Consider the following 18,568-nt stretch of genomic DNA (forward strand, 5'->3'; position numbering starts at 1 on the left):
AGACAGGTTAGTTTTACCCTACTGATGACTAGTCGTTGCGATAGTAATCCTGCTCAGTACGAGAGGAACCGCAGGTTCGGACACTTGGTACATGTGCTTGGTCGAGCGGCCAGTGGTGCGAAGCTACCATCCGTGGGATTATGACTGAACGCCTCTAAGTCAGAATCCCCCCTAGCCGCGGCAACGATATCGTACGTGTCCTTTGCGTCGAAAGGCGTCGTTAGCCCTGACGGTAGTGTCGGTCCTCGCGGGCCGACCGTCTCGGCGAAGAGGCCCCTAGACGGAGGAGCATCAGGACGGCGTCGAGGCGTGTACGCCGTCCGCTTCTCGTAACAGACCTTGCAGGTGTGACGTGTGGGCACCAAATCGTCCGCAGACGACCTAGGTACCGGTCGGGGTGTCGTACTTAGAAGAGCAGCCACCATACTGCGATCTATTGAGACTCAGCCTTCGACTGGGTGGTTTGTTTTTTTTATGGCATTTATACTAAGTTTCATGGACACGTGTGCGTTAAAACCGGCTCCAGCGGGCTCTGAATAATGTCAGTTTAATTATAACCATCTTACATACGGCTTGCAAGGTGTTTCAGAAATGTTCGACCAAATCTCACAGGCATAGGGGAAACCTTGAATAAAAAAGTCACGGTCCTTTTTATCTGAAACTTATTTAATTAGTGAGTTAGTTACCACGTAAAATATCAAAGTTTCTTTCTTTAAGTATAACTAAGTAATATATGAATAATATTGCTTTATCTGAAAAAACGAGGATTAACACTCCCTCGCATTGACAAAACTGTGCTCATGGAAGCAAGATCGTCGAGAGGATGGAGATTTTTCCCGGGCCCAGAGAAAGTTTAGGGACCCGTACCGATTCTATCCCTATAAAATTAATGTTATTTTTACTAACAGAAAATAAAATATTTACCGGTAAGACTGTTTTTTTAATTAATAAAGAACATTATATGTATTTTATTTGTTCAAGAAACGAAAGGCTAAAGGAACACGCTATGAGGCAAAAGGGGGCAGTTTACACTCCCGTTCCATACAAACTCTCGACGGCCCTGCGCGGAGGAAAATCGCTTTGGCGCAAGTGCCTGTCTGCACTCGCCGTAAATGAAAGCTGTTGAATTTTGGTATTCGTGGTCTTTGTGTGGAATCTGTACCTGTATATTTAGTGAACGTTTCTTGAAGTATAAGTGAGAGCTTATTAACTAAATCTATGTCTATGTTATCAGTAGTGGATGAGGAAATGCCTGTAGTATCATTATTGGTAGTGGTTGTGTGTGTGCTATAATCAGTGCTTGTTGCTGGAATATCTTGACATGTTACGTCTGTTGATGTATTTGATCAGCAACCTGTTGTTTGATAAGTTCGAGTGTTGGTTGTGGGATAAGGTTGTTGCGCATAATTGTTCTTTTTTTATCAACAACCCTTAGTTTGGTGACAGGTGAGGATATTGTTGTGCGAATCTATGGTGTAGTTGCTGTCTGTTCGCTGTCATGTTTGTTTCGAGTTTTGTGATGATGTAGTAAGTACGGATGATAAACTCGTTCATTTCTGATATCCATTTCATCAGAATTTGTGGTCTGTGAATGAATTGTAACAGAAACACCAGGGCTGGTTTGGTTCCTCAATCTATCTTGAGGGCATAGCAGTAGCCATGCTTGGGCCGGTGCTGCTTTCGCCACCAGTAACCAAGGGAGACTGTGGCCTGTTTTTCGAACGTGAGCCTCTGCCTAACCCACGAACGCGGGCCTTGTTAACCCGGGCGACGTCCGAGCTGGTATCATACTTAGATCTGGTTACTACCATAATAAATATCTTCACAGAATGTGGGTGTGGTCACTCTTAGCTTCATCTCTCCCCATAGACCTTATTGGCATGGGTGTCCCTACCAGGAGCTTGTGCTCCAGTCTGCATTGTCCTATGAATCAGTAAAATTACTGGGCTCTCCCACCACGACCAGCTGATGAGCACGGAAGAGTCATTATTATTATTAAGATTAATACGTAATATCGAATAACTGTAATAATTTTAAACAATAACAAAATTGTAATAATTATTGGATGATTTTTCAATTGTTAAAAGATTTGTTGGGTATTCTTTATCTCTTTTAACAAGTAAGAAAAATTAAAATTACACGAGTGAAACATTGTTTACAGAATTGAATTTCTTTAATCCTAATGTCTAATTTATATCCATTGATGAATACAATGTTTCCGTTCGATTCGCCCGTGGTGACACTCACGTTAAAAGACACGGAACATTCCGTCTGCCTGGACACCATCCTACAATGCCACGTCGATTCTAAATTAGTCAAAGTGCTCCGAAACAACGAGGAAGTGGGTCTGACCGACCATTGCGTCGAAGGAAGCCAATCGGACGGCAGAGATACATCGAAACGTCACCGTTACGTAGAATTGCCGGAGGAACAAGAAAATTTCGCTTACGTTTATCCGTTCCTTCTTCATTTTTTGGAAACAAAACACCTGATGTATCCGCGCGACAAGGACGTCGTCCTGAGATTCGTCCAGGCTCTGGAATACTTCGACGTTATCAAAGACGTCCGAGAGTTGTTCGTCGCCAAACACGCGCGGGAGTTAACTAATCGAGAAGTGACTCAAGTGTTGTTAGAAGGCTCCATCAAAATAGCCGAACAAAAAGAAGAGACGATAACGGATTTGGACGAATTCAACTACGTCGTTTCCAAGAGAGTACACAGAGAGTCCTTAATTGCCGTGACCAGGATTCGCGAGGACGGAAAGAGATTTTTTGTGTTCACCGTCTACGGCCAACACAAGACCCTAAAGGAGATGTTTCCCGACAAAGAGGTGGAGGAGGACTTCACCTATCGCAACTTGACCTCGGTGGTCCGTCTCGGCTCGGATCTACGCAACGACGGGGACTTGGTGAGCCAATTGGGCAGCGTCTTATTGTACAGCGTTATGGGCAGACTGGGTTTCGGATTGACCTGCTACTCAACCTTCTACGGAGACGAAAAAGATATCTTCAGTGGATTGTGGCTCTTCTATAGAGAAAGACCCGGCGGAGGTAGATCCAGGAAAATCGTCGGACTCTCCCCTGGTAAAAAAATACCAGAAAAATCGTGTTTCCCTAAATGCTGCTCAAAGAAACCGGCAAAGTAAAATGACATTTGATCATTTTCCGTTAATTATAATAGATTATCGAAATTTTGTAGTCTTCATTTCATATAAATATTAAAATAGTGTCGTGCTATACTAAATTATAAATAATTTTAATCACATCTTTAAAATTTTCGTTAATAAATTCGGATACAACTAAATTTTTATTGGTATTCGTTTCATCTTTGTTTAATTATCCGAAATGTCAGAATCCACATCAGACACAAAAATAACAATAAAACAACTTTAATAAAAGGAAAAGATAAAAGGAAAATTGTGAAAAATTAAAAAATATATTATATTTTACTTTTACATTCATTCATCCGGCTTTGACTTTCTCGGAAGGAACGGGAGAGTAAAATTGGTAGAGGGCAGAGAGACTTCTCTCAACTGTAAACTCGATATCTCGGTAGTAACAAATTGAAGACTTTCTTACATTTGGATCACACTTTGTTTTAAATAGCATTTCTTACTTTATTCCACGTAAAATCAAGCGAGTCCCCGAAAGTTCAGTGCGCTGCATGTACTGTATGTGTGCTTCTTCAATGAGTCACGTTTTTGTACAGTACTAATTTGAGGTAGAGAGCATATATTTTAAATTAAATAAATTAAAAATATGATTAAAATTGCAGCTCGGCATTGGGGCGACGTCACAATAAATATTTGCTCGTTTTACATACAGTATTAATAAGCTAATATTTAATTGGTCATTATTTAGTCATTATTTTGCTCCGTAAAACTATTGTATGATTAGTAGAGAGCTTTAATACTCGGTCATTTGGCCAGTGTTTCGCTACAATTTGGTGAATAAAAATATACAGAATATTGCTTTATTAAAGCGAGCTATGGAGCAATAATACAGTATTTTCGTGCAATGTTATTTACAAAGTACGATCGGGAAAATAGTTCTACTTGCTAAGGAAAAAGTGTATTTGTTCGGTATTAGAATAAAGTAGGAATAATAGGAGAAAATTGTTTCTATTCAATTGTTGTTGAATTAAACACATTGTCAATAACATTTCATCATTCTTTATCTAAATATATTAAAGACTCCCGAATAACCCGTAATTATTAACACTTATGATAATTAATTTACGTTGTGGAAATTTAATTTTAATTGAACTGATTAAGTATCATCTCGAAAATAATAATTTGGCTGTATATTTATATACCGAAAATTAAAATTGTGCTATAGGTGAAAATTCTAAACTTGTCGCTAAAGGAAAATACATGTTTAAAAGAAAATATTTGGAGAATATACAATATATATCCCAATAGGGTGACCGTTGTTAGCAGTAAATGCTAACAACGGCCCACTTATTGGGGTTTCCTTCGTTTTGTTCGCAACCTGGATATTCTACGTTCTAATTACTAGGGCACTAATGGCCAGAGACGGATCTACGTAGGAACTAATAGGACTTAAGTCCTGCGCCCACAAAAATTGATTATCTTAAATTTTTAATACTTTTTCATTAATGATGAGCACTTGTCGTATAGTAAAAATATTTAATATTAATTAATAATATAATAATAATGTTAATTTATAGTATTAATTTTTTATTGTAATCAAAGTAACGTAATTGGTCAGGTCACCGAGTTGCAATTTTAAATCCATTGTTTCGAATTCGAATGCTATAAGAAGACTAATAATAATGGCTAGTTTACTATAAATGCACCTCTGCGAGGAGAAAAAAGAAAAAAAAGAAAGAAAATGGTAAAATTACTTAGTGTAAGGGGCAAAAATGGGGCCCCGTTGGACTTCAATAAGCCCTAGGCCTGGAAAAACCCAGATCCGCCCCTGCTAATAGCGGATATTTTCCTCGAGCTTTGCGTACGGTTAAGAAAAAATAATTATCGATATAGTTTTTGATAAGAATTTTGTTAATTTGTGCTGGGACCTTTATAACCAACTCTTCTCGAACGGAATTAGGTCAACACAATATGCAAAATTGAGGAACGGGCCGACCCCGGAAACTTTCTGGAATTGCTGACTCTAATTTGTATTGTGTAATAGTTTCGGTACAAGACGTAGGACTTTTGAAATCAAGGAAACGTGAATGCACGTTTTCTAGTGTGTTCGTTTTCGTTAGTAGTGTCACGTTTTCGCGCCACGAGTTTTCTTAGTCTAAATTGTCAAATTTGTACTTTTTTGAACCTATAAGAAAGCAGGAGGATGAATAAATTTCGCCGAGGTCTTTGTGTAAGTCGACGTAAGAAAATTTTTCAGATATTAATACAATACTAAGACACAGTTAGAGAATATTGAAGATGAAACAACCCTTAAAAGACCTATAAAGCTTCACGGGCTTAAACAATTCTTTTCTACTTGAATTGATAGGTTAGAAGATAACGTAAAGAAGAACTTGCGAAGTTAACAGAAATCAATGGGATATCCAATTAGACAGTATAAATAAATTCTAACGTAAATTATAGTAGTAGTGAACTTCCCATTTTATTCGTCAGACTATAAATCCGAATCGGTAAACATTATCAGAAAAGAGAAATATCGTCAATACCCACTGATATTTTAGATACAGCAAATCGTAATTCTAATTTTTTAAAAATATATCGTCAAATTAACATTGGCTAGCAAGAACTTAAAACAATTTTGAAAGAAAACACCAGTATTATTTTTAAAAATATATTATCTAGTTTCCTTGCAGAAATTTGCTACCAGATATGATAATTTTGTCGAATGAAATACTGTTTACTGTGGATATTACGTCCAATAAATTAATATAAATTAGATTTTTTTTTCTTTTGGAAAAGGTGTTTTGTTTGCCCGGAATCTGAATAACGCGAAGACACATAGGAGGATTAACGACATTACAGAAAAAATTACGAAAAAGTAATCATCAAGATATGGCTATAATTTGGACAATTTTATACTATTCTATTATATGTTCGTTCTTGATGATGGCTGCATAAATAGCCGAAAACGTTAGAAAATTTTAAAACATTTTGCTGGAATAGGATGGAATCTTTTTTATTCTTACATTTATATTAATTTACTAGCTGCAAGGACCCGTTTCGCTGGGTTTTTATTTGTATGTAATATAGTTTTTTTTATATATATAAAAGCCTGTTTTTCTGAGTAATCTAGAATCTAGCTGCAAGGACCCGCTTCGCTGGGCAAAAAGTAACNTCTAATTTTAGCTATTATGGTGGCTTCAAACATTTAATATTAATAATTAAATACAAATTTAGCATGTTTAAACTTGCATAGAGTGGAGATAGCGAATTGTACACGCTTTTCATAAAGGAAAAAGTATGATAAGACGACGAACCATTTCTTTCTTTTTATGAGCCTTCGACGTAACATCGATATCTCTAGCGAGCGATAAAAGGGGAATGTCATCTTTTATAACTAAAACCTGTAGAATTACTACCAGATTTCTACTTTTTGTAATAAAAAAATGCGTTGTTTTTAATTATCGTACGTAATTTTTTGTTGCCGATAAGTTTACTAGCAATTAAATTAATGGTATCAAGAAATTTGCTAGCAATTAATTTAATTACTGGTAAACTTTATTGATTTAACAGCCAATAAACTAAGCTGTTTTACGATCGATTAACTCCTGAAATCGGCAACTTATCCAGGCTCTCAGATCTTTTTTTGTCATCTTTCTCTTTTTTAAGTCATACGTTCGATTAATGGATAACTATTTATTTCGAAATAAGTAAAATTATATTTTTCTATACAATTTTGTTGTCTTACCTCACCTTTCACTAACTGGAATAGAGTATTAGCATTTATTATTTATCACACGAATCATCTTTATAAAATATCTACGGTAATAATTCAATGAAAGAATAGGAAAATGTAATTTTATCAAAGGCATACGATTTCATACGAACCTAATAAGTTTGATATTTATAGATAGGACTATACTTGTATGCACTAAATTAAATCTTTCTCGGTATTAACTTATTAAACATAAGTAACATAAATTATTCGATTGATCGTCGCAATTGTGGTGAACGTCGCTCCCCGATGAATATGAATATCTAATTAAAGAAACATTGTTATAAATATTTATAATCCGTTTCTATTCTCTTTCTAACAAAGTTTCTTCGGCCGCATAAATGAGACGATAGAATAAGGTGAAGAATGATGTTTCTTGGCAGACGTGGAGTGGCATTAATTAACGCAAGGCGATAAATTACGAGTGCGAAACTTTAGAAGGACTTCGATCGATACGTATTGAAGGTTATTACGATCCGAGTGCGTGGGATTAAAATGGAATGCAATATGATTTTATTCCTTTATTAACAGGAAAGTGTACTTACGTTTGTCCATGCAAGAACGATAAAAAGTTTTGGCCTTGATAGTGGCACTGTTATCGAAAGAGTTGGTGGGTTCTTCCAACAGATCTAGAATAAACAAGCGGAATAACGAAGGCTGAAGTGTGTGCAATATTTACGCCATGGAATATTTACCTTTTAGCACGACTTGTAGATCGTCGGCCATCACTTCGAAAGTGCTGATGCTGCTCTTGTCTTCTGGGATAACGTGGCGCTTGTTCCAAGTTCCGCAGGCGTATTGGAAAAAATCCGTGCACGGATCTGCCGTCTGATCCATGGCATTTAAGAGAGATGATGCTAAAAAGTCGTAATCTAATTAAGTCGTCTACTAAAGAAACTAAGAAAACTGCGAATGTTTTCTTATCGAGAAAATGAATTTAGAAATTTTATTAATATTTGATGATAATATTTTTGTAACGTTCAATTAAATTATTTGAAATTTAAAACTGCTAAACAGTGTATCTATATATTATAATTAAATATATAATTTGAATATTCATCTTAGTAATATTTAAGGTACAAATAAAGGATTCGGACATAGAGTAAATATTTAAAATTTTAATTTAAATCAAAGTTATATTTTCGTAATATTTGCCAACGAGCTTCATTAACGAAACAGAACTATTATACAGCAAATGCTGTAATGCATATTAACGTCTTATATAATTTATATGATTTTTATATTATGATTATACGAGGACCTGTATTCCAGCATTTAAACGCGCGGAAATGTCGAAAGGCATTTACAGTCTTTATCGTTAGTATAGACACTAAAAATGTAGCCTATAATTACATTTGTCTTACCTGTTTTAACACATTCCGGAGACAAACACACCGATAATTTTCCTAAAATTAGCAAAAATAACTTTTTAAATCGAATAACAAGAGAGAATGACAAGATATTAGGAGATCCGAAACTGAAGGAGCAATTAATTAGGAGTAATATAGAAAAATATTACCTTGAGATCTGGAGAACGTTAGGTATATAAAAACGATACACAGAGCCAACAACACAACAACGGTAAAAATGAGATAACGTTCTAAATGAGTCCTTTGATTCAAGACTACGGGGNATATAGATTACAGTTAAATTTTATTATTAGTATTTGGATGTTCGAGATAAGGATTTCAGCCGACGTACTGTACAAACAGTCGACTGTTTCTAGACGTTACTCCATCGAAACTGTTACTCTATAACGTACAAGATACGAATAATAAATTTTTTTTTTGTTTAAATTTTGGACGATCCATTAGATTAACACTGTTTTTATTCAGTAGACAGCTGGCATTCTAATGAATACGAAGTTACAAATTATGTAAAGGATAAATTTCAGTTAGTTAATAATTTTGCAATTAAGGGAGCAAGTAGAGGACGTCCTTCTTTTGGAATGCTCGGTTATAATACTGTACATTCGTTACTTTTTCTTCCAAACACATAATCGTCTTACAGTTAAAATTACGCAAGTTAAAATCTTGCCTATTAATTTAATCTATGCTCCTTCCGGCGGAAATACGAATATGATTTTAGAGAAACATTAATGCAAATTGATAGATATCCACATCCTAGAAAATACGTAATTATCGGTGGAGATTTCAATCGGAGACTCATCCATGGTTTTGCACAATTAGATCGAGTCTCGAGAAAATCAACGCCAGAAAAATAATTGGGCTGCAATTTCAAAAAATTGTAACTCTATAAATTCCCACTGTCGTCCATCCGTCTGATGCCCGCCTATCTTTCCTTAATCTTGAGAAAGTAGTTAGACAGATGAAAGACGAGACCAGGCCTTAGGGGCAGGAGGCCTCGATTAACTATATACGAACTTCCGATGCAAACCAATAGTCACGTTATTTCAATTAAAAATTATTTTCGCAGACGGAATTAGATACATCACTGGCACGGCTTCGTTATTAATTAAGAGAAAAAAGCATTACGTACGGTAGCGAGACACTACTAAACTTAAATGCGTTGTGACGAAAATTTGCAGCCCGGCATTGTGAGGATGTCGCAATAAATAATTGTTTATTGTGACATTGCCGGGCTGCAATTTCTAATGCTCTCCACCTCGAATAAGTAATGTTTCATCCGGTACTGTACTGTACTGTACGTCATATTTTTCCTTTAATAATAGAGTCGTTCCGGTCATCTAACACCTTTGCGGGGGAATATTTGAATTGATATCCCACGTGACTTTCGGTTCGAATCGGAAGTTCACGTACAGCCTCCTGCCGATAACGTTTCCGAATCTATCTAGCTCCGTTCTCGAAATTAAAGAAGGACGGACGGACTGACCTGTGTATCTAAGGAAACTATTGATTTAAAAAATGCGGTTATTTCGGGTATTGCCCACACGAGTGGCACTCCGCTCCCGTCGCGCTCCGTCCCTCGTCATTCTTACCGTGGGCCCGGTTGAACTTACGACGAGTACCGTAAAATTTTCACGTCGATAATGATGCGCGACGTCATAATCAAGAATATAATTACACACGCAGAAGTGAGAATAGGGAAATTTGCAGGAAACCAATCGAATGAGGCCCAGTGGCGCGTTATAGCTTTATGGGATCCCGGGAAAATTTAAATTACGGGCTCCGTGTACATTGTTGACTTCAAACATTTTTGTTCGGAGGATTTTTGAGAAAATCTCCAGGTGTTCGTGTTCGTTTTCTAACGTCACCTTTGCTCTGCGTTAGTCTCGCGCTTGCGCCAAAGCGGCAATCTAGGGTTTCTAGATATGGCCCAAATTTAAATTTCCATATTCTTACTACAGCAATTAGCTTATGAAAGATTGGTCGAAGGCCCCCGTCGGTGGACCGCAGGCGATTGCCAATTTTTGTGGACCGCAGGATATAACGCGCCACCGAGCGGACCCGTTATTTTTCCATTTGAAATCAAACTGCAATTAAATGGAAAATTTTATCCGCCATTTTCATTTTTTTTCTGTTTTATGTTTTTAGTCTGGTAACGGAAACGACGCATCCTGAGATAAAAATCGTACCATGTAATTATTTATAATGGGAGTTCCTATTGGTACATTCGCTATCGTAATACGAAGAGAAACACACTCCGATTTACTTTCTAATTGCATCTCGTTTTCGCCGTAATTACGCCAACGGCAGCTGGAAATATATTTTCTGCCTTTTCATTCTACTAATTTACTAAAGTTATAAAGCGTTAACTTTTAATAAACATTTTATACAACGATAGTCACTGACGCCATTTTGCGCCTTTGTCCGACACATTTCTCCAATCTCAAAACAACCAAACGAGATATTAATGACGTTGGCCCATCGCCGAAATCTATCGTTTATTCGGACGAAAGCGCCGCCTTGCGTTTTGTTCGGTTCCGTTATTTGCATTACCCGAAACCAGCAAATAATAGGATAATACATTCGTGGGGAGAGACTTGGCAGATTAACGGCGAACTCCATTAGATAGATGGGGATTGCCGATCGTTTTCGCAGACGCGTTCCGTCGTTAACCGAATTTCGCGGAACTGCCGAAGATTCCGAGATTTACGCCCGCTCCCAGGGGTGACGAAGCAGTTGTTTCCCTGTCGTCAACCGCCGACACTCGAGGCGGGTTGACGCTCGTTGCGGATGAATTCGGCAGACACCCGTTGCGCGGTTCCGTATAACAACCGGGACATTTCTCGTTTCTAGCACTGTTTTACACGACGGATCGACGACGAATATTCCGGGCGGCCGCCTTCTCGTCCACACTTTTCGCCATAGTCGAGTGTCTTACTGTAGATTATCCACACCGGAGTGGATATTCTACGTAGAAGGTATACGTATTTACATTCGGAATGGAGTAGAGTATATACGAGAGACTTTAGAAATGAAATGGACGAAAGCGATTCGGTTCAAAACCCGAATTCGTATCGGTGAATCGAAAAACACGTCGGAAGGAAAACGGGCGGGTGCGTCCGAGACGGGAAATTGTCGTCGACAGATTCCACCTGCAGAGATTTGCGACATCACACGTGCCGTGATTTTTATTTTTACCGGCGAGACGGCGAAAAGTCTGGGTCGAAACTAAATTTTCGTCCCGTTGCCCTTTAATACTCGGAAACGGGATGCGGGAAGAAAACGTCCGTATTATTACGTCGACGAGCCGCCAGCGTACGTAACCATTTTGGAGCCGCCTTTAGACGGTAATTAACGTATTTCAAACGCCAAGTATGAAATTTGGAAGCGTGCCAAGGGAAACGCGTAAGAGCCGGTCGAACCTTTGGAGTATATAAAAATACGTCACCGTCGACAACGACAGACCGCGCCGACCGCTCGGCTTTTTCGGAGATGAGAAATCTAATTTTAATGGTTTTCTCGGTAGCCGTGGCAATACGCGGTAAGTTGCTCACTCCTTCTGTTTTACACATACACAATTAATCTTTAGTGTGATACGCGGAAATACTTCCACGTCCGTTATTCGTAAATATGAAGGGCAATGCAATTCTAGATGTATTTTAGATTTAATTTCCGAAAAAAAGAAACGAATGGGAGAAACGGAATTTAAGAAGACTTTCGTAATGGTAATGATTAAAAGTCTAAATTGACAACTCCGAATAAGAACGAAACTGTTGAGAATCGTCGTTTCGGTGTTTTAAATTTTCCAGCTTCCATCGGTATTATACATTTAGAAGCAGAAGGAACGATAAATCTTCGAGAAATTTAAGTTTTAATATTATTGTGGTATAGACATATTATATTATAAGCGTTATTATACTTTCCATGTATCTACCATGAAGACTGTATAAAAAATAAGGTAAATTGTATTGTTGATTTCAGAAATGGAATGTCTTTTAGAGTATGCGTATCCCATAGCGAAAAACGGCTGCAGAATCAGTTGTGTACCGCTGGAAGAGGACGATTTGTGTATCGCTTACTGCCAGGAACAGGGAGCGGATGACGCTGTCTGCAGTGCCGCGGCTTCGGCCTGTCTCTGTTACGATGCGCCCGATACCATGATGATCTGGAATGCGGCTTCCTCCAAATGTCCGTACTGGAACGAAAATTCTGTTAGATTCTTAGTTTGATATCATTTAATTATCTCAAAAAATGTATGGAAAAAATTCAAATATTCATTTTAAATGAAAATTAAAGTACTTAACTGGTTTTCGTATTTGTTTCTTTTTTAATGCCCTTTTCTCCTGCACACAAATAATATTACGTATTATACTGGATTTACACTGGATAAAATTGACGAACACCTGCTCTCTCTCCCGTGTTGGAATCCCGAATCGAACCCGACGGTCTGCTCCCGGAGTAATTTTTTTTTTAATTTTCAGAGCTGAATTTTAAGGTCTGTTTGATTTATGAGGACCCAGGCACGCGCTTCGTGCATCTGTGAGGAAATCCGCCACTGGTGATCAGCGAGTGGCCCGCAAGTGCAAAAAGTTATTGCTTTGCTTTTTTGCACTTGAGGACCATTCGCTGTCGGCGCGGATCTAGCCGAAGAGAATACCCAATTCGCTTTAGCACTTTTTTAAAAATCACCTTAAATTCTCCATTTCAAAGTAAATAAAAAAATACCGAAAAATATGGCGCTTAAGTGCAAAATCGTATAAGTAAATAACGTACCACCGAAGTGTTTTGTAATGGAGATAACTCTTTGAAAACTTGGAGGTCATTTAATATATTCATTTTATTAAAGAGGGTCAATTTAATTAATATTTTAAAGAAATGTTTATTTGAAATATTCGTTAGAAATTTTATTTTATTTTCGAGTTTAGTTAATTTAACGAAGGAAAAACTTCCTTTTTTGTTTGACTAACAAGTAAGATTAGATCATTTTCCTCCGTAACACTAAAATTATCTTAAAAGTTATTGACACATCTTGTGGCGCAACTCACCCCCTTTTCCCGTCACACGGTGTGTTTAAGTAACTCCTCATTGAAGGAGATTCGGACCATGAAAGTCGAGAACACCAAACTTTTAGGGTTCTCTCTCGTGTTCTCGGGTGTTCTCTCTTGAAGTTCCCTTTCTGTCTCGAAGTATTCTCTCTAGTCCGAAGTTNGAAATATTCGTCGTCGATCCGTCGTGTAAAACAGTGCTAGAAACGAGAAATGTCCCGGTTGTTATACGGAACCGCGCAACGGGTGTCTGCCGAATTCGTCACACGGTGTGTTTAACTAACTCCTCATTGAAGGAGATTCGGACCATGAAAGTCGAGAACACCAAACTTTTAGGGTTCTCTCTCGTGTTCTCGGGTGTTCTCTCTTGAAGTTCCCTTTCTGTCTCGAAGTATTCTCTCTAGTCCGAAGTTCTTTCTCCCGTGTGCCCTCAAAACACTACGTTCCACCGAGGTTCTCAACATTTTTTCGCTGGATTCAGAATCGTCAAGATCGAGTCGTACGAACTTAACATATTTTAAAGACGATTCCAATGGAATGTACAAGTAATATATATATTGTAAACTCTCTCTCATGATTTTAAAATCGAGAAATTCTTCCTGTATTTTACTTATCTCGTATCGATATTACATTAGTGTGGACTGTTAACTTAGAACGAATATTCTTCGAATCCCTAGACAAAATAGTGTTGGTCTCGTCCCTAAAGCCTCTTAACTTTAGCCCGAGAAATCTGTGTGTGTGTATGTGTTTTGCAGTTGAATTATCGTAAAATTTCGCGTCAATAAATGTACATTTTAGTTACTAAGACCACGGTTTTTATCATCCGCTCCGAATCCAACTTCACCAATCCTCCACCTCCGGAAAAGCCCGAGAGACGTCGGAACACGCGGTTAGTACGTTATAAAGTCAATATTCGTATTGCGAAAAATTACGTTTTAAAACTCTCGAGTGCATACGTAACTTATAACTTTGAAATATTTGATGAGTACATTAAACGCAAGTTTTAAATCAAGTTTATACATTTAATCGTTTGGACTAATTTGCAAAGTGTTGTCGTGTTTACGAGAAAGCCTTTAAAAAAACAAAAGGGCAGAAGTTAACTACTTCAATTTTTATTTAAAATAAACGTGTCAGTGAACATTTAACAGTTTTTCCTTTCGTAGAGTTTAATTTTCGTTAACATAGAATCGAACGGAATTTTCTTTCCAGGCCTCACAATTGGCGTAATCGGCATTCCAAGTAGCCATGTGGAGGGGTCCATTCTCGCAATAGCAAGACGAAGCGGGATCTTTGCAAACGCCTTTTTCCGCTCCATTATTCTTGCAATAAGTATCGCATAAGTCGTCCTCTATGCCGGCTACGCAACTAATTCTGCAACCGTTTTCTCTAATCGGATATCCCGTCCTCGAGCATTTCATTTCTAAACTCGAAAACGCAATTTACAATTATTATTTGTATACAATAGTTATATAAAAACTACAATAACGCCTATAATAGTCTATATATAATAAATAATATTAAAACTTAAATATAAATTTGTCGACAGTTATATTGTTCCGAAAGGCCCACCACCGGCCGAGCGGTCTTCATTTCCCGAACACTAGCCACGTGGAGTTTTCCGGGTTTTCTCCACGTCTTTAATGCTTAAATAGGGGCCAGTTTTCCTTAAAAAATCCTCCAAGAAGGCATTCCACTAGACAGATCGCCCAACTGCTGCCATTACTAAACAAACAAACATAATATTATATCATTCCCCCATCTTTAAATGTATATTTCCCGTCAATGCTCGAAAATTACAAAATCGAAACGACCATTCTCGAGTTTCGTCCTGGTTTGCAGACGTTGCGAATTACAGACTTTTCAACAATAAATTATATTCGCCGGAATAGAGAAGGCGTTTATCAATTAAAAATTCATTCCACAATTTTCGATTATTCATTCGAAGAAAACCGAAACGAATCCATCGGGACTGAATAACTCCGATAAATGCCGACCATTCTTCCGTAAACGTCCCAGAAAAGTTTTGTTAAATGTTGCAAAGGTCAAACGAGGATATTTTTTTTTATCGGAAATTAAATCTAAAATACATCTAGAATTGCATTGCCCTTCATATTTACGAATAACGGACGTGGAAGTATTTCCGCGTATCACACTAAAGATTAATTGTGTATGTGTAAAACAGAAGGAGTGAGCAACTTACCGCGTATTGCCACGGCTACCGAGAAAACCATTAAAATTAGATTTCTCATCTTCGAAAAAGCCGAGCGGTCGGCGCGGTCTGTCGTTGTCGACGGTGACGTATTTTTATATACTCGAAAGGTTCGACCGGCTCTTACGCGTTTCCCTTGGCACGCTTCCAAATTTCATACTTGGCGTTTGAAATACGTTAATTACCGTCTAAAGGCGGCTCCAAAATGGTTACGTACGCTGGCGGCTCGTCGACGTAATAATACGGACGTTTTCTTCCCGCATCCCGTTTCCGAGTATTAAAGGGCAACGGGACGAAAATTTAGTTTCGACCCAGACTTTTCGCCGTCTCGCCGGTAAAAATAAAAATCACGGCACGTGTGATGTCGCAAATCTCTGCAGGTGGAATCTGTCGACGACAATTTCCCGTCTCGGACGCACCCGCCCGTTTTCCTTCCGACGTGTTTTTCGATTCACCGATACGAATTCGGGTTTTGAACCGAATCGCTTTCGTCCATTTCATTTCTAAAGTCTCTCGTATATACTCTACTCCATTCCGAATGTAAATACGTATACCTTCTACGTAGAATATCCACTCCGGTGTGGATAATCTACAGTAAGACACTCGACTATGGCGAAAAGTGTGGACGAGAAGGCGGCCGCCCGGAATATTCGTCGTCGATCCGTCGTGTAAAACAGTGCTAGAAACGAGAAATGTCCCGGTTGTTATACGGAACCGCGCAACGGGTGTCTGCCGAATTCATCCGCAACGAGCGTCAACCCGCCTCGAGTGTCGGCGGTTGACGACAGGGAAACAACTGCTTCGTCACCCCTGGGAGCGGGCGTAAATCTCGGAATCTTCGGCAGTTCCGCGAAATTCGGTTAACGACGGAACGCGTCTACGAAAACTATCGGCAATCTCCATCTATCTAATTTCGTTCGCCGTTAATCTGACAAGTCTCTCCCCACGAATGTATTATCCTATTATTTGCTGGTTTCGGGTAATGCAAATAACGGAACCGAACAAAACGCAAGGCGGCGCTTTCGTCCGAATAAACGATAGATTTCGGCGATGGGCCAACGTCATTAATATCTCGTTTGGTTGTTTTGAGATTGGAGAAATGTGTCGGACAAAGGCGCAAAATGGCGTCGGTGACTATCGTTGTATAAAATGTTTATTATTCCGCATTAAAAGTTAACGCTTTATAACTTTAGTAAATTAGTAGAATGAAAAGGCAGAAAATATATTTCCAGCTGCCGTTGGCGTAATTACGGCGAAAACGAGATGCAATTAGAAAGTAAATCGGAGTGTGTTTCTCTTCGTATTACGATAGCGAATGTACCAATAGGAACTCCCATTATAAATAATTACATGGTACGATTTTTATCTCAGGATGCGTCGTTTCCGTTACCAGACTAAAAACATAAAACAGAAAAAAAAATGAAAATGGCGGATAAAATTTTCCATTTAATTGCAGTTTGATTTCAAATGGAAAAATAACGGGTCCGCTCGGTGGCGCGTTATATCCTGCGGTCCACAAAAATTGGCAATCGCCTGCGGTCCACCGACGGGGGCCTTCGACCAATCTTTCATAAGCTAATTGCTGTAGTAAGAATATGGAAATTTAAATTTGGGCCATATCTAGAAACCCTAGATTGCCGCTTTGGCGCAAGCGCGAGACTAACGCAGAGCAAAGGTGACGTTAGAAAACGAACACGAACACCTGGAGATTTTCTCAAAAATCCTCCGAACAAAAATGTTTGAAGTCAACAATGTACACGGAGCCCGTAATTTAAATTTTCCCGGGATCCCATAAAGCTATAACGCGCCACTGGGCCTCATTCGATTGGTTTCCTGCAAATTTCCCTATTCTCACTTCTGCGTGTGTAATTATATTCTTGATTATGACGTCGCGCAACATTATCGACGTGAAAATTTTACGGTACTCGTCGTAAGTTCAACCGGGCCCACGGTAAGAATGACGAGGGACGGAGCGCGACGGGAGCGGAGTGCCACTCGTGTGGGCAATACCCGAAATAACCGCATTTTTTAAATCAATAGTTTCCTTAGATACACAGGTCAGTCCGTCCGTCCTTCTTTAATTTCGAGAACGGAGCTAGATAGATTCGGAAACGTTATCGGCAGGAGGCTGTACGTGAACTTCCGATTCGAACCGAAAGTCACGTGGGATATCAATTCAAATATTCCCCCGCAAAGGTGTTAGATGACCGGAACGACTCTATTATTAAAGGAAAAATATGACGTACAGTACAGTACAGTACCGGATGAAACATTACTTATTCGAGGTGGAGAGCATTAGAAATTGCAGCCCGGCAATGTCACAATAAACAATTATTTATTGCGACATCCTCACAATGCCGGGCTGCAAATTTTCGTCACAACGCATTTAAGTTTAGTAGTGTCTCGCTACCGTACGTAATGCTTTTTTCTCTTAATTAATAACGAAGCCGTGCCAGTGATGTATCTAATTCCGTCTGCGAAAATAATTTTTAATTGAAATAACGTGACTATTGGTTTGCATCGGAAGTTCGTATATAGTTAATCGAGGCCTCCTGCCCCTAAGGCCTGGTCTCGTCTTTCATCTGTCTAACTACTTTCTCAAGATTAAGGAAAGATAGGCGGGCATCAGACGGATGGACGACAGTGGGAATTTATAGAGTTACAATTTTTTGAAATTGCAGCCCAATTATTTTTCTGGCGTTGATTTTCTCGAGACTCGATCTAATTGTGCAAAACCATGGATGAGTCTCCGATTGAAATCTCCACCGATAATTACGTATTTTCTAGGATGTGGATATCTATCAATTTGCATTAATGTTTCTCTAAAATCATATTCGTATTTCCGCCGGAAGGAGCATAGATTAAATTAATAGGCAAGATTTTAACTTGCGTAATTTTAACTGTAAGACGATTATGTGTTTGGAAGAAAAAGTAACGAATGTACAGTATTATAACCGAGCATTCCAAAAGAAGGACGTCCTCTACTTGCTCCCTTAATTGCAAAATTATTAACTAACTGAAATTTATCCTTTACATAATTTGTAACTTCGTATTCATTAG

The 18,568-nt window shown here is 38.5% G+C and overlaps 4 protein-coding genes across 4 annotated transcripts in view; 2 read left to right on the forward strand and 2 right to left on the reverse strand.

Annotated features, from left to right (window-relative positions):
* The window catches only part of LOC111639146 (neprilysin-1-like), a 38,326-nt gene extending 29,813 nt beyond the window's left edge, over positions 1-8,513 (reverse strand). The window contains exons 1-4 of the mRNA XM_023384935.1: positions 8,407-8,513; positions 8,252-8,293; positions 7,583-7,744; positions 7,433-7,516 (exon numbers count right to left, since the gene is read on the reverse strand). Of these exons, the coding sequence (XP_023240703.1) occupies positions 7,433-7,516; positions 7,583-7,724 (226 nt within the window). The 5' untranslated portion in view covers positions 7,725-7,744; positions 8,252-8,293; positions 8,407-8,513. The remainder of the gene's footprint in view (positions 1-7,432; positions 7,517-7,582; positions 7,745-8,251; positions 8,294-8,406) is intronic.
* The window catches only part of LOC111639150 (nitric oxide synthase-interacting protein-like), a 127,441-nt gene that overhangs the window by 59,475 nt on the left and 49,398 nt on the right, over positions 1-18,568 (forward strand). The window lies entirely within an intron of this gene.
* LOC111639145 (putative beta-neurotoxin RjAa1) lies at positions 11,714-12,556 on the forward strand. The gene is made up of 2 exons (XM_023384934.1): positions 11,714-11,795; positions 12,236-12,556. Exons 1-2 carry the CDS (start codon positions 11,747-11,749, stop codon positions 12,481-12,483), a joined length of 297 nt encoding a protein of 98 aa, XP_023240702.1. The 5' UTR covers positions 11,714-11,746; the 3' UTR covers positions 12,484-12,556.
* LOC111639144 (toxin Cn11-like) lies at positions 14,406-15,740 on the reverse strand. The gene is made up of 2 exons (XM_023384933.1): positions 15,500-15,740; positions 14,406-14,719 (listed from the first exon to the last, which is right to left on the reverse strand). Exons 1-2 carry the CDS (start codon positions 15,546-15,548, stop codon positions 14,466-14,468), a joined length of 303 nt encoding a protein of 100 aa, XP_023240701.1. The 5' UTR covers positions 15,549-15,740; the 3' UTR covers positions 14,406-14,465.

Source organism: Centruroides sculpturatus, unplaced genomic scaffold (genome assembly GCF_000671375.1).
Source record: "Centruroides sculpturatus isolate CEXI.00-Female unplaced genomic scaffold, Cexi_2.0 scaffold1085, whole genome shotgun sequence".
NCBI classification, from domain to species: Eukaryota; Metazoa; Arthropoda; class Arachnida; order Scorpiones; family Buthidae; genus Centruroides; species Centruroides sculpturatus.

Coding starts and splice junctions, on each gene's coding strand:
- LOC111639145 (XM_023384934.1), top strand. CDS start 11,747: ATGAGAAATCTAATTTTAATGGTTTTCTCGGTAGCCGTGGCAATACGC. Junction 11,796..12,235: donor GGTAGCCGTGGCAATACGCG/GTAAGTTGCTCA, acceptor TGTTGATTTCAG/AAATGGAATGTCTTTTAGAG.
- LOC111639144 (XM_023384933.1), bottom strand. CDS start 15,548: ATGAGAAATCTAATTTTAATGGTTTTCTCGGTAGCCGTGGCAATACGC. Junction 14,720..15,499: donor GGTAGCCGTGGCAATACGCG/GTAAGTTGCTCA, acceptor TTTCGAGTTTAG/AAATGAAATGCTCGAGGACG.